This window comes from Oncorhynchus keta, chromosome 20 (assembly GCF_023373465.1).
Source record: "Oncorhynchus keta strain PuntledgeMale-10-30-2019 chromosome 20, Oket_V2, whole genome shotgun sequence".
In the NCBI taxonomy this organism is placed as follows: Eukaryota; Metazoa; Chordata; class Actinopteri; order Salmoniformes; family Salmonidae; genus Oncorhynchus; species Oncorhynchus keta.
In genome coordinates this window covers 33,737,628-33,752,247 of record NC_068440.1, presented here as the reverse complement: position 1 = coordinate 33,752,247, position 14,620 = coordinate 33,737,628, and the positions used below count along the sequence as shown (strand labels likewise).

General features: G+C 43.3%; 1 protein-coding gene across 12 annotated transcripts in view; it reads right to left on the bottom strand.

The window, feature by feature from the left end:
- Positions 1-14,620, bottom strand: part of LOC118399008 (focal adhesion kinase 1-like) — a 269,083-nt gene that overhangs the window by 74,743 nt on the left and 179,720 nt on the right. For all 12 annotated transcript variants that reach the window (XM_052472725.1, XM_052472724.1, XM_052472723.1 and 9 more), the window contains 4 exons: positions 13,635-13,714; positions 13,451-13,513; positions 6,455-6,509; positions 144-284 (listed from right to left, as the gene is read on the bottom strand). In XM_052472725.1, coding sequence (XP_052328685.1) covers positions 144-284; positions 6,455-6,509; positions 13,451-13,513; positions 13,635-13,714 — 339 coding nt within the window. The remainder of the gene's footprint in view (positions 1-143; positions 285-6,454; positions 6,510-13,450; positions 13,514-13,634; positions 13,715-14,620) is intronic.

Below are 14,620 nucleotides of genomic sequence, written 5' to 3'. Positions count from 1 at the left end.
ACTTGACTGCTAATGAACAAAATACTTAAAGACATTAGTATTTAAAGATCCCTTTTATCCTCTGGGATTTCAAAAGTGCATCTTATCGATATATATGTTGTATTTGAAACCCAGAACAAATAAAATAGTGGAATTCAGCCTACCCCGAGAGCACATTTAAAACACTCCTTATCGAATCTGTAGACGGGCGCCAGAATCTCCAGGAACATGAGGATGCTCTGGTCATCATTCATGTTGGCAAACTGTTTGAATGTCTGCTGGATCAGCTTCCGCAGGGTTTTGGCCTGAGAGAGAGGGGCATTACTAGAGACAGGCAGACATGGGCTTGCATCCCAAATGTTGTATTTATTATGGATCCCCATTAGTTCCTGCCAAGGCAGCAGCTACTCTTCCTGGGGTTTATTATGGATCCCCATTAGTTCCTGCCAAGGCAGCAGCTACTCTTCCTGGGGTTTATTATGGATCCCCATTAGTTCCTGCCAAGGCAGCAGCTACTCTTCCTGGGGTTTATTATGGATCCCCATTAGTTCCTGCCAAGGCAGCAGCTACTCTTCCTGGGGTCCAGCAAAATGAAGGCAGTTTATACAATTTTAAAAAAACATTACAATACATTCAAAGATTTCACAACACACTGTGTGCCCTCAGGCCCCAACTCTACCACTACCACATATCTACCGTACTAAATCCATGTGTATGTGTGTGTATAGTGCGTATGTTATCATGTGTGTGGGTGTGTGCGCATGTGTCTGTGCCTATATTTGTGTTGCTTCACAGTCCCGCTGTTCCATAAAGTGTTTTTTTGTTTTTGAAATCACATTTTTCTGCTTAAATCAGTTACTTGATGTGGAATAGAGTTCCATGTAGTCATGGCTCTATGTAGTACTGTGCATCTCCTATAGTCTGTTCTGGGCTATGGGAGGCAGGGACTGTGAAGAGACCTTGTGTCATGTCTTGCATGGGTGTCAGAGCTGTGTGCCAGTAGTTCAAACAGACAGCTCTGAGCATTCAACATGTCAATACCTCCCATCAATACATGTAGTGATGAAGTCAATCTCTCCTCCACTTTACATATTAATATTACCTCTCAAATGACACCCTATTCACTGATCTGTATGAAGGGAAAAGGGTGCCATTTGGAACGCAGTCATGGTACAGTGTTTCCCCTATATTCACTTCACAGCGGTCGCCCACCACTAATAAATTGTTGCCGCAGCAGAAATGAAAAGTCATTTTTTTAAATGATATATTTCTGCCGAGAACAGCTAGCCTGGATCCCAAACTAGAAGGACAGCTAGCCTGGATCCCAAACTAGAAGGACAGCTAGCCTGGATCCCAAACTAGAAGGACAGCTAGCCTGGATCCCAAACTAGAAGGACAGCTAGCCTGGGTCCAATACCAGAAGACCAGCTAGCCTGGATCCCAAACTAGAAGGCCAGCTAGCCTGGGTCCAATACCAGAAGGCCAGCTAGCCTGGATCCCAAACTGGAAGGACAGCTAGCCTGGATCCCAAACTGGAAGGACAGCTAGCCTGGGTGAGAGAGGTACGGGGTGCTGCCTTAACCGGCATCGGCAGTTTAACTGCCTTGCTCAGGGGCAGAACGGCATATTTTTACCTTGTCAGCTCGGGGATTCGATCCAGCAACCTTTCGGTTAGTTCATAGAGTCCCACCAGTGTAGAGCACCAGTGGAGCTGTTGGCCTGATCAATGTGACCGGGTCAATAGTGACTTCATTGTCCATTACAGGGTTGCAGTGAGTTTAGACTAAATAAAAAAATGCATGAGACCTCACGCTTTAATGACAGGTGACGTTGACACTATTACTACAAACTGGCAGGGACATACACAAACACACAACGTAATTAAAACTATCACTGTAAGTATGTCATCTAAATCAACTACCTGCAGAACAACAAACATTGAACTAAATTCAATTTGAAAATATCTTTGAATGTGATTTTAAAGCCAGTTGCAGTGTGCATTACCAGAGTTGAGATCTGGTACACAAGCTGATGTCCATTATGAGTGTATATCCAGATGAATGCATAGCATCATACACTCCACTTAATGGATGGGGGGACGGCTGAGGGGGGGTTGGAAATAGAATATACACTATATATAAAGAAGTATGTGGACACCCCTTCAAATGAGTGGATTTGGCTATTTCAGCCATACCCGTTGCTGACAGGTGTATAAAATCAAACACACAGCCATGCAATCTCCATAGACAAACATTGGCAGAAGAATTGCCTTACTGAAGAGCTCAGTTGCTTTCAACGTGGCAAAATCATAGGATGCCACTTTTCCAACAAGTCAGTTCGTCAAATTTCTGCCCTGCTAGAGCTTCCTCGGTCAACTGTAAGTGCTGTTATTGTGAAGTGAAAACGTCTAGGAGCAACAACAGCTCAGCCACGAAGTGGTAGACCACAAGCTCACAGAACGGGAACGCAGAGTGCTGAAATGCTTAGCGCGTAAAAATCTTCTGTCCTCGGTGGCAACACTCACTACCGAGTTCCAAACTGCCTCTGGAAGCAACGTAAGCACAAGAACTGTTCGTCGGGAGCTTCATGAAATGGGTTTCCATGGCCGAGCAGACGCACACAAGCCTAAGATCACCATGTGCGATGCCAGGTGTCGGCTGGAGTGGTGTAAAGTTTGCCACCATTGGACTGGAGCAGTGGAAACGTGTTCTCTGGAGTGATGAACCACGCTTCACCATCTGGCAGTCCGACGGACAAATCTGGGTTCGGTGGATGCCAGGAGAACGCTACCTGTCCCAATGCATAGTGCCAACTGTAAAGTTTGGTGGAGGAGGAATAATGATCTGGGGCTGTTTTTCATGCTTCGGGCTAGGCCCCTTAGTTCCAGTGAAGGAAAATCTTAACGCCACAGCATAAAATGACATTCTAGACGATTCTGTGCTCGAGATCAGTGTGGAACTTGACTGGCATGATTACTATGGTGTGTATGTGGTCCTCCACACCCCTTCCCAAAATGGCTACTGTGCCATTGTTTCCCCTTGCATTACTTGACGTAGATCCAGAAAAACGAGTTGTAAATCTAGTAAGTCCACAACTGGCATAGTCCAGAACCTGAACTCAACCCCATCGATCACCTTTAGGATGAATTGGAACGCCGACTGCGAGCCAGGCCTAACCGTCCAACATCAGTGCCTGACATCACTAATGCTCTTCTGGCTAAATGGAAACAAGTCCCCACAGCAATGTTCCGATATCTAGTGGAAAGCCTTCCCAGAAGAGTGGCTGTTATAGCAGCAAAGGATGGACCAACTCCATATTAATGCCCATGATTTTGAAATGAGATGTTCGATGAGCAGGTGTCCACATACTTTTGGTTATGTAGTGTAGTTTACGGGGCTTTTTTCGTCTGTTCAGGATTTCTCCAGGAAAAGGAGATTTAACAAGATAGAGACATTAGACCACACAAGTGCTTAATTCTAAATCACTTTTTAAAAAACTAAATGGCACCCTATTCCTTATATAGTGCACTACTATTGACCAGGGCCCATAGGGAATAGGGTGCACTACTATTGACCAGGACCCATAGGGAATAGGGTGCACTACTATTGACCAGGACCAATAGGGAATAGGGGGCACTACTATTGACCAGGACCCATAGGGAATAGGGTGCACTACTATTGACCAGGGCCAATAGGGAATAGGGTGCACTACTATTGACCGGGGCCCATAGGGAATAGGGTGCACTACTATTGACCAGGACCCATAGGGAATATGGGTGCACTACTATTGACCAGGGCCCATAGGGAATAGGGTGCACTACTATTGACCAGGGCCCATAGGGAATAGGGTGCACTACTATTGACCAGGGCCCATAGGGAATAGGGTGCACTACTATTGACCAGGGCCCATAGGGAATAGGGTGCACTACTATTGACCAGGGCCCATAGGGAATAGGGTGCACTACTATTGACCAGGGCCCATAGGGAATAGGGTGCACTACTATTGACCAGGGCCCATAGGGAATAGGGTGCACTACTATTGACCAGGGCCCATAGGGAATAGGGTGCCATTTGGGAGGCAGACATTGTTGACTCTGCTCCCCCTACTTTTACCACGGGAACCTGTCCTCATTGGTCTATATGGAAACCTTCTCCAGTAAGCCTGGGGATGCTAATTATGCAAATGTCACCTCTGTGAAATCAATCATTTCTTTTATTGCCTAATTAGATTATGCTTTGAACGTGTATATTAGGACCTCAGCCATCTGCCAGGTAATGTACTCTGTCCAGCAGAGTGGATAGGGGCGGGAATAACCACCAGAACATTTTTCTGGTCATCAAGAGAGGAGGGGTCTGGAGTGCGTGTGTTTACCTGTTTGTCTGTCTATGCATGTGTGGCTTAATGTGCGTCAATAAGAATTTGATCTGTTAATCATGTCATTGTAGGGAAAAGGCATTTGCAGGAATTAACAGTGTGAGGACGATCATGGTTTTTAAACTCCCAGAGCCAGAGGCTTCCTCTTCGATCGAATCATACAGCTTTTCGGGGCGGCAGCGTAGCCTAGTGGTTAGAGCGTTGGACTGGTAACCGGAAGGTTGCGAGTTCAAACCCCCGAGCTGACAATATGTCGTTCTGTCCCTGAACAGGCAGTTAACCCACTGTTCCCAGGCCGTCATTGAAAATAAGAATCTGTTCTTAACTGACTTGCCTGGTTAAATAAAGGTAAAATTAAAACAAAAAAAATTAAATACAGCTTTTCGCATGCATATTTGTTACGCACACACACCACACACACACACCTTGGGGGGCATTGGGTTTCTATGCAAAAGATAACTAACAACAGAGTGGATAGTCGGGGGGGAGAGTGATTGAGGCCTGACAGAAGGAGGTTCTTCCTACCCAGAATGCCCCCTCCTCCCTTTGTAGTGCCTCTCCTCTTTCTAAAGATTGTAGATAAGAATAGTGTAAATATTATTTTTGCTGTAATTCCAATATATAAGTAATATTTTACTACATTTTTTTATAATAATTTATTTGTATGTTTTATGTACAGTGGGGCAAAAAAGTATTTAGTCAGCCACCAATTGTACAAGTTCTCCCACTTAAAAAGATGAGAGAGGCCTGTAATTTTCAACACTACCCACAAACAAAATGAGAAGAAAATTCCAGAAAATCACATTGTAGGATTTTTTTATGAATTTATTTGCAAATTATGGTGGAAAATAATGATTTGGTCAATAACAAAAGTTTATCTCAATACTTTGTTATATACCCTTTGTTGGCAATGACAGAGGTCAAACGTTTTCTGTAAGTCTTCACAAGGTTTTCACACACTGTTGCTGGTATTTTGGCCCCACTGTATATAACTGTTCTGTACTTTGTCATGTATTTCTATGTTTTATGTGGATCCCAGGAAGAGTAGCTGCTGCATGTGCAGTAGCTAATAGGGATCCTAATAAACTACACTTTCCCTTGCACCATTGGTGGAGGGAAAACAATAAAGTAGGTTTAGCAGTGACCTGTGGGGCTGTGGGGTCAGGCGCCACCCCCACCCTCAGGTAGAGCATCTGTCCACCCCTCTTTCTCTAACTGCCAGGCATCCCAACCCCCACCCCTCTCGGGTCATTGGGCCCCACGATCACGCCTGCTCCATTGTGGCCCAACAGCTATGTACACCCACACACGTGCCGTAAATCCATCACATCACACACAAACACAGCTGGGGAGCGTGGGTGCATACACACACATACACACAGACATTAGTGGATTCGGCCAATGGCAGACAAGACAGACAGATGCGCAATTACCCTTTCAGGAGTTGCTTAAACTGACTAGTCTGCCAAATGACTTAAATGTAAATGTAAACACAAAATACCCAACTGTGTACTTGGCTGTGCATGGGTCTAGCCTATATATTACAGTAAATAGCATCATTTCCCCACTGGTTTTTAGCTAGCCTATATATTACAGTAAATAGCATAATTTACCCACTGGTTTTTAGCTAGCCTAAATATTACAGTAAATAGCATAATTTACCCACTGGTTTTTAGCTAGGCTAAATAGTACAGTAAATAATTTTCCCACTGTTTGTTCTCAGTGGATGTCAGGTGCTGTTGTCTAGTGAGATGAGAGGAGTCGTCAGATGTCAGGTGCTGTTGTCTAGTGAGATGAGAGGAGTTGACAGATGAGTGGGTTTGATTCAGCTGGGGCTAATCCCCCCACACAGGCCTGTATGTACGAGGGAGGCTAAGCCCAGAACTAGGCCAACTCTGCATGTACAAGGTTGGAACAAAGAGCCCAGTACCATAAGACACTTCAGAAGGCAGGAAATGAAATATGGAATCTTCAGTGCGTGGTACATTGACATGAAGCTGTGGTGCTATCTCGGAGAATACATTGGAGACTGGACCTTAGAGATTATTTCTCATCAACAACCCCGGAAGAATAAGGAAATGTTTCTGAAGCATCATCTCACCTTGACTGAATCCAGTAAACTCTTGGGGAAGAATCTTCTTAAGCCCACGTCTTTTCTGTAAAGAAAAAAGAGCAGAGGAAAAGGAGAACATCAGTTTAGCAAGACAAAGGTGAATGCAAAACTTTCACTCTCCCTTTGGGTAGCCTAGTGGTTAGAGCGTTGGACTAGTAACTGAAAGGTTGCAAGTTCTAATCGCCGAGCTGACAAGGTACAAATTTGTCATTCTGCCCCTGAACAGGCAGTTAACCCACTGTTCCTAGGCCGTCATTGAAAATAAGAATTTGTTCATAACTGACTTGCCTAGTAAAAAAAGTAAAAAAAATAAATAAAAATAAAAACTTTCACTTTAGCAATGAATGCTAATGGTCTACTTTCGGATGAATATCAACACATCCACATAGTCCACCGACTGAATTGGTGTGATGAAGTTGCCCCTAAATGCTGATCTTGGGTCAGTTTTGCATTTTCCACACTAATAGTTAAGGTCAGGATTGGAAGCTGATCCTAGATGTGTACTTGACCCCGTCTCAGAATTGTAACTCTCTGATACTGATCTACCAGGGAAGCAGGAGAGAAACACATCCATTTACTCAGGGTCATTAGTGGGACATACAGTATCTAACGTGAATACTGCAACTCAGGCCTCTGAAGTTGACATTGCCATTTTAGTCATTAGCAGGCGCTCTTATCTAAACTTACAGGAGCAATTAGGGATAAGTGCCTTGCTCAAGAGTACATTGACAAGATTTTCCACGTAGTCGGCTCGGGATTTCGAACCATTCGACCTTTCGGTTACTCCCCCAATACTCTTAACCGCTAGGCTACCTGCTGTTAGTCACAAAACATAGTGCCTTCAGAAAGTATTCACACCCCTGAACTTTTTCCACATTTTGTTGTGTTAAATCCTGAATTTAAAGTGATGAAATATACTGTTGTTTGTTGGCCTAAACACAATACCCCATAATGTCAAAGGGGAATTTTGACAAATTAGTTCAGGAGTAAAAATGTGCACAAGTCACATAATAAGTTGCATGGACTCCGTCTGTGTGCAATAATAGTTTTTAACAAGATGTTTGAATTACTACCTCATCTCTGTACCCCACACATACAATTACAGTATCTGTATGGTCCCTTAGTCAGGCAGCGAATTTCAAACACAGAGGAAGGGGAAGAAGGACAATGGAGACTTTAAGACAGTTACATAGTTTAATGGCAGTGATAGGAGAAAACTGAGGATGGCTCAACAACATTGAAATTACTCCACAATAGTAACCAAAATGACAGTGAAAAGACGCACGCCTGTACAGAATAAAAAATATTCCAAAACCTACATCCTGTTTGCAATAAGGCTCTAAAGTAACACTGCAAAAAAATTGTCCTGAAAACAAATGTTATATTTTCAAGCAAAGTGGTGGCTACATCATGTTATGGATATGCCTGTAATCATTATGGACTGGGGAGCTATTCAAGATTTTAAAAAATCTACGGAATGGAGCACAGGCAAGTGAGAGAGAGAGAGAAAGAGAGAGAGAGAGAGAAAGAGAGAAGAGAGAGAGAGAGAGAGAGAGAGAGAGAGAGAGAGAGAGAGAGAGAGAGAGAGAGAGAGAGAGAGAGAGAGAGAGAGAGAGAGAGAGAGAGAGAGAGAGAGAGAGAGAGAGAGAGAGAGAGAGAGAGAGAGAGAGAGAGAGAGAGAGAGAGAGAGAGAGAGAGAGAGAGAGAGAGAGAGAGAGAAAGAGAGAGAGAAAGAGAGAGAGAGAGAGAGAGAGAGAGAGAGAGAGAGAGAGAGAGAGAGAGAGAGAGAGAGAGAGAGAGAGAGAGAAAGGGAGTGAGAGAGAGAGAGAGAGAGAGAGAGAGAGAGAGAGAGAGAGAGAGAGAGAGAGAGAGAGAGAGAGAGAGAGAGAGAGAGAGAGAGAGAGAGAGAGAGAGAGAAAGAGAGAGAGAGAGAGAGAGAGAGAGAGAGAGAGAGAGAGAGAGAGAGAGAGAGAGAGAGAGAGAGAAAGAGAGAGAGAGAGAGAGAGAGAGAGAAAGAGAGAGAAAGAGAGAGACAGAGAGAGACAGAGAGAGACAGAGACAGAGAGGGAGGCGGTCCTTAAGATGGAGTAGAGTAGAGAAGAAGAGTCACAGTGTAGGTTTTAAAGCCTTTAAATTCCTCCCTCCCACACAATCAATTCATCCTAAGGGCTCTATGAAAAGATAGCTTGTTAAAACACGAGGCGCTCCCATGGCCATTTGCGTTCCGCCGGGCCAGAATCAATCAACATCATTTATAAGGCCAAGGCCAGAAAATGGATGCTGCTTTGGCATTAACATGATGAAGCTTTGCTGATAACCCCTTGCCTTATTACATATTTTGCTGTGATAGTCTGAATTAAAAATGGATTCAATATATATATACATCTATACACAATACCCCATAATAACAAAGTGAAAACATTTTAGCAAATTTATTGAAAATGAAATACAGAAATGTCTAATTTACATAATTATCTACTCCCCTGAGTCAATACATGTTAGAATCACCTTTGGCAGCGATTACAGCTGTGAGTCTTTCCAGGTATGTCTCTAAGAGCTTTGCACAACTGGATTGTACAATATTTGCACTTTATTTTTTGTATTCTTCAAGCTCTGTCAAGTTGGTTGTTGATCATTGCTAGACAGCCATGTTCAAGTCTTGCCATAGATTTTAAAGCCGATTTAAGTCAAAACTGTAACTATGCCACTTAGGGACATTCAATGTCATCTTGGTAAGCAACTCCAGTGTATATTTGGCCTTGTGTTTTAGGTTATTGTTCTGCTGAAAGGTACATTTATTTCCCAGTATCTGTTGGAAAGCAGACAACCAGGTTTTCCTCTAGGATCATGCCTATGCTTTGCTCTATTCTTTTTATCCTAAAAAAAATCCCTTGTCCTTGCCGATGACAAGCATACCCATATGTTGGATTTTCCCCAAACATACCACTTTGTATTCAGGAGATAAAATGTATTTCTTTGCCATTTCTTTTTGCAGTTTTACTTTAGTGCCTTATTGCATGTTTTAGAATATGTTTTATTCTGTACAGGCCTCCTTTTCACGCTGTCATTTAGGTTAGTATTGTGTAGTAACTACAATTTTGTTGGTCCATCCTCAGTTTTCTCCTATCACAGCTATTAAACAAACTATTATTTGAAGGTTTCCTTCTTCTCCGGCAACTGAGTTAGGAAGGACACCTGTATCTTTGTAGTGACTGGGTGTATTGATACACCATCCAAAGTGTAATTAATAACTTCACCATGCTTAAAGAGATATTCAATGTTAGTTTTATTTTTTTACCCATCTACCAATAGGTGTCCTTTGTTGTGAAGCATTGGAAAACCTCCCTGGTCTTTGTGGTTGAATAAGTGTTTGAAATTCACTGCTAGACTGAGGGACCATACAGATAATTGTTTGTGTGGGGTACAGAGATGAGGTAGTCATTCAAAAATCTTTTTAAACACTATTATTGCACACACAGTCCATGCAACAGTGGTAGGCATGATCACCGACAACAATGAGACAGCCTATAGGGAGGAGGTCAGAGACCTGGCAGTGTGGTTCCAGGAAAACAACCTCTCCCTCAATGTGAGCAAGACAAAGGAGCTGATCGTGGCCTACAGGAAAAGGCTAGGCCAAACAGGCCCCAATTAACATTGACTGGGCTGTAGTGGAGTGGGTCGAGAGTTCCAAGTTCCTTGGTGTGCACATCATCAATGAACTATCATGGTCCAAACACACCAAGACAGTCATGAAGAGGGCACGACAACACCTTTTTCCCCTCAGGAGACTGAAAATATTTGGCATGGATGCCCAGATCCTCAAAAAGTTCTACAGCTGCACCATCGAGAGCATCCTGACCGGTTACATCACTGCCTGGTATGGCAACTTCTCGGCATCCGACCGTAAGGTGTTACAGAGGGTAGTGCATACGGCCCAGTACATCACTGGGGCCAAGCTTCCTGCCATCCAGGACCTATATACTAGGCGGAGTCAGAGCAAAGCCCAAAAGATTGTCAGAGACTCCAGTCACCTAAGTCAGACTGTTTTCTCTGCTACCGCATGGCAAGCGATACCGGAGCGCCAAGTCTAGGACCGAAGGCTCCTTAACAGCTTCTAACCCCAAGCCATAAGACTGCTGAACAATTGATCAAATGGCCACCAGACTATTTACATTGACCCCCCCCCCATTTGTTTTTACAGTACTGCGACTCGCTATTTATTATCTATGCATAGCCACTTCACCCCTACCTACATTTACAAATGACCTCAACTAACCTGTACGGCTACACACTGACTTGGTACCGATTCCACTTTGACATTATGGAGTATTGTGTTTAGGCCATTGACACAAAATCTCAATTGAATCGATTTTAAATTCAGGCTGTAACAAGGAAATGTGGAAAAAGTCAAGGGGTTTGAATACTTTCTCAAGGCACTGTAGGTGTATTTGAGGATCTGTATGCCACGACAATGAGTTACAAGGAGTTGGCATGATGGCACAAACAGATTGGCGCTTAGGGGATGTATGTAGTATAATGACGAAAGGATGTAGGAAGTAGCCTCGCTATGTTAAATCAAGAGGAAACCTGTTCTGTAGTTTTAGCAGTGCTGAAACACATTATGATTTCCCCTATGCTCAGTATTAATCCCGGGCACTACAGTAATCCAAGTTTCCCACCAGGTTGAACCTCCCTCTTTCCCTCCTCTCCTTCCCCTTTCTCTCCCTCCATGTCACCTTGTTAGACATCAGTCACCCAGACTGGAAGTACACTCTGATTGGAGTATCCCTGCTGCCCTTTCTTTCTTTCTCTCTCCCTCCCTTCCCACATCCACCCTTATCTCCTCCTCTCCTCTCTTTCTCCTCCTCCTCCTCCCCATATCTCCCCTTCTCTCCTCTCTGTTCCTCTCCTCCTACTCCTCTTCTTTCTCCTCCTTCCCTCCCTTCTCTCTTCCTCTCTCCTCTTACTCCCGTGCATCCCCCTCTCTCCCCTTCCTTTCCTCCCCTTCCCCCTCAGTGCTGGGCTCTGTGTATGTGGGTAAGTGGATTGATTGACCTGTAACTAATGCTAGCCAACACAATGAGCCCCATGTCTGCATATCTTGTTAGGCATGTTTCTCAGCTAGCAGTGCCCTGCCTTACAACCTGCCCACAGGCCCAGTGGAATTAATAAATCCCTTAACTTTGCATATCCTTGGAGCCAGCCAAGTAGGACATTGGGTTACGTCCCAAATGGCACCCTTTATAGTGTACTACGTTTGACCAGGGGTCCATAGGGCTTCATAGTGCACTATGTAGGGAATCGTGTGCCATTTTGGGATGCAGCCATACATTTTCCCTGCATAAGGAAGGAGGTGTGAGAGAGATTCTTCCCTCTGAAAGGAGGCAGAACACAATGTGAGGTCTTGGTCTCTCTCCCCCTCTCCTATTCATCCATCAGGCATAAGATATATGAAGGTACCTCCATTATTTTCAATCAATACAGAGAGAAAAGAGAGAGGAATGTTAGTGATTAGCCTAGTTAGAGACTGAAGGCCCGAGCATATGACAAAAGGACTAATTGGAATGCATTGTTAGAAACAGGCATGACTAAGGTGACCTTTCAAACTTTATCAAATAGCATAGCTCAGACAAGCATGTTGGCCCCGCAGACCTAAGACCCTGGAGGGGGTTTCAAAATGGCCACGGCTCTTTTGTCAGGGGTTCTCAAACCTCTCCTCGGGGACACCCAGATGTTCCATGTATTTTAACTATTCCACAGCTAGCACACCTGATTCAGATTGTCAACTAGTCATTAAGCCCTTGACTAGTTGAATCAGGTGAGTTAGTTCAGGGCTACAACAACATTGTGAAACGTCTGTTGGTCCCCAGGAGAGGTTTGACAACCACTGACCTACATGATCTTTATGAAGGATGGTTCACATACTGTATAACCCGTTAACACACTAGGTTGACCTACATGATCTTTATGAAGGATGGTTCACATACTGTATAACCCGTTAACACACTAGGTTGACCAACGTGATCTTTATGAAGGATGGTTCACATACTGTATAACCCGTTAACACACTAGGTTGACCTACGTGATCTTTATGAAGGATGGTTCACATACTGTATAACCCGTTAACACACTAGGTTGACCAACGTGATCTTTATGAAGGATGGTTCACATACTGTATAACCCGTTAACACACTAGGTTGACCTACATGATCTTTATGAAGGATGGTTCACATACTGTATAACCCGTTAACACACTAGGTTGACCTACGTGATCTTTATGAAGGATGGTTCACATACTGTATAACCCGTTAACACACTAGGTTGACCTACATGATCTTTATGAAGGATGGTTCACATACTGTATAACCCGTTAACACACTAGGTTGACCTACGTGATCTTTATGAAGGATGGTTCACATACTGTATAACCCGTTAACACACTAGGTTGACCTACATGATCTTTATGAAGGATGGTTCACATACTGTATAACCCGTTAACACACTAGGTTGACCTACGTGATCTTTATGAAGGATGGTTCACATACTGTATAACCCATTAACACACTAGGTTGACCTACATGATCTTTATGAAGGATGGTTCACATACTGTATAACCCGTTAACACACTAGGTTGACCTACGTGATCTTTATGAGGGATGGTTATCATATAACCCATTATTACACTAGGCAAGGCTGCTGATACCATTGGTACTAATCTCAGTGTACTAGGTACAAATAGTCCACTTCAAGATGATTTTGTGTATTGAGGTTATAGGATATCAAAGATCTAGGTCGGATATCTCAGGACATTATATTTGAGCTAACATAAATAAATGCATTATATTCCCTTAATAGGAATTCCTCTTGTTGTTTCTGGGTAAAGATCAACAGAGACCTACAATATTGACTGAATAGTTGATTCTTACAGTGAGCAGAGAAACCGAAGCTATTAATAGACGACAATCAAGCCAAAAGGGGACTTACTCTAATAGTTCATAGTTTGATTTTTTGTCCAGGGCATTTCCTCGCATCTCCCGGAAGAATCTCCTGTAAGGGAAACATGTCTTGGTGAGTGGGGGTGTCAATGAAAACTGTAACAACATGGCAGCTAGCTAGCGCCCATGAGAGAACAGAACATTTGACCAATCTTGGATAACTGTAAACTGACCTGATTTCAAGGCATCCCAACTTAAGTGCAATGTCTTGCTCAACCTGATCCGCTATCTCCACCATGTAGTCATTTTTCACCTGAAAGACAGAACCGAAGACAAGCTTTCATGTTATTGCCCCATTGCACTAGTATTTGTTTTTTTTCTGTGCATATGACCTACACACTTTGATTTGATTTTGATTTGATTTTAGAACAGGAGACTAGAATACTGCAACCAACACCACAATGAACAGGTGGCTTTAGCGTAGAAATGCTTGACTTTCTGGTATTGAAAAACTAAAGACTAGCTGGTGACCTGGGCCCAGATTGACAAAACACTTCATACTCAAAAATGTATGAAGCTTGAAGTTCATAAGATAGTTTGTCAGTGCGATTCCTTAACAATATATGAAGATTTCATGATTTTCTTACAAACTTCTCAAATATCTTCTTACAAACTTTTTTAGCTAGCTATCTAGCTAGCAATGGCAATCATTTACATTTACATTTAAGTCATTTAGCAGACGCTCTTATCCAGAGCGACTTACAAATTGGTGCATTCACCTTATGACATCCAGTGGAACAGCCACTTTACAATAGTGCATCTAAATCTTTTAGGGGGGTGAGAAGGATTACTTGTCCTATCCTAGGTATTCCTTAAAGAGGTGGGGTTTCAGGTGTCTCCGGAAGGTGGTGATTGACTCCGCTGTCCTGGCGTCGTGAGGGAGTTTGTTCCACCATTGGGGGGCCAGAGCAGCGAACAGTTTTGACTGGGCTGAGCGGGAACTGTACTTCCTCAGTGGTAGGGAGGCGAGCAGGCCAGAGGTGGATGAATCATGTTAGCATATTTCATACTGAGATTATTGTTCTAAAACATGTTCTTGAGTGTCAAGTAATAAATATTGAAACTTTCAGATGAAGATTGTGATTATTATCTCACTGCCCTGAGTTTAAGACAAGGGTTTAGCTATCTTGGAATTAACATAATTTCCAAGAACAAATCC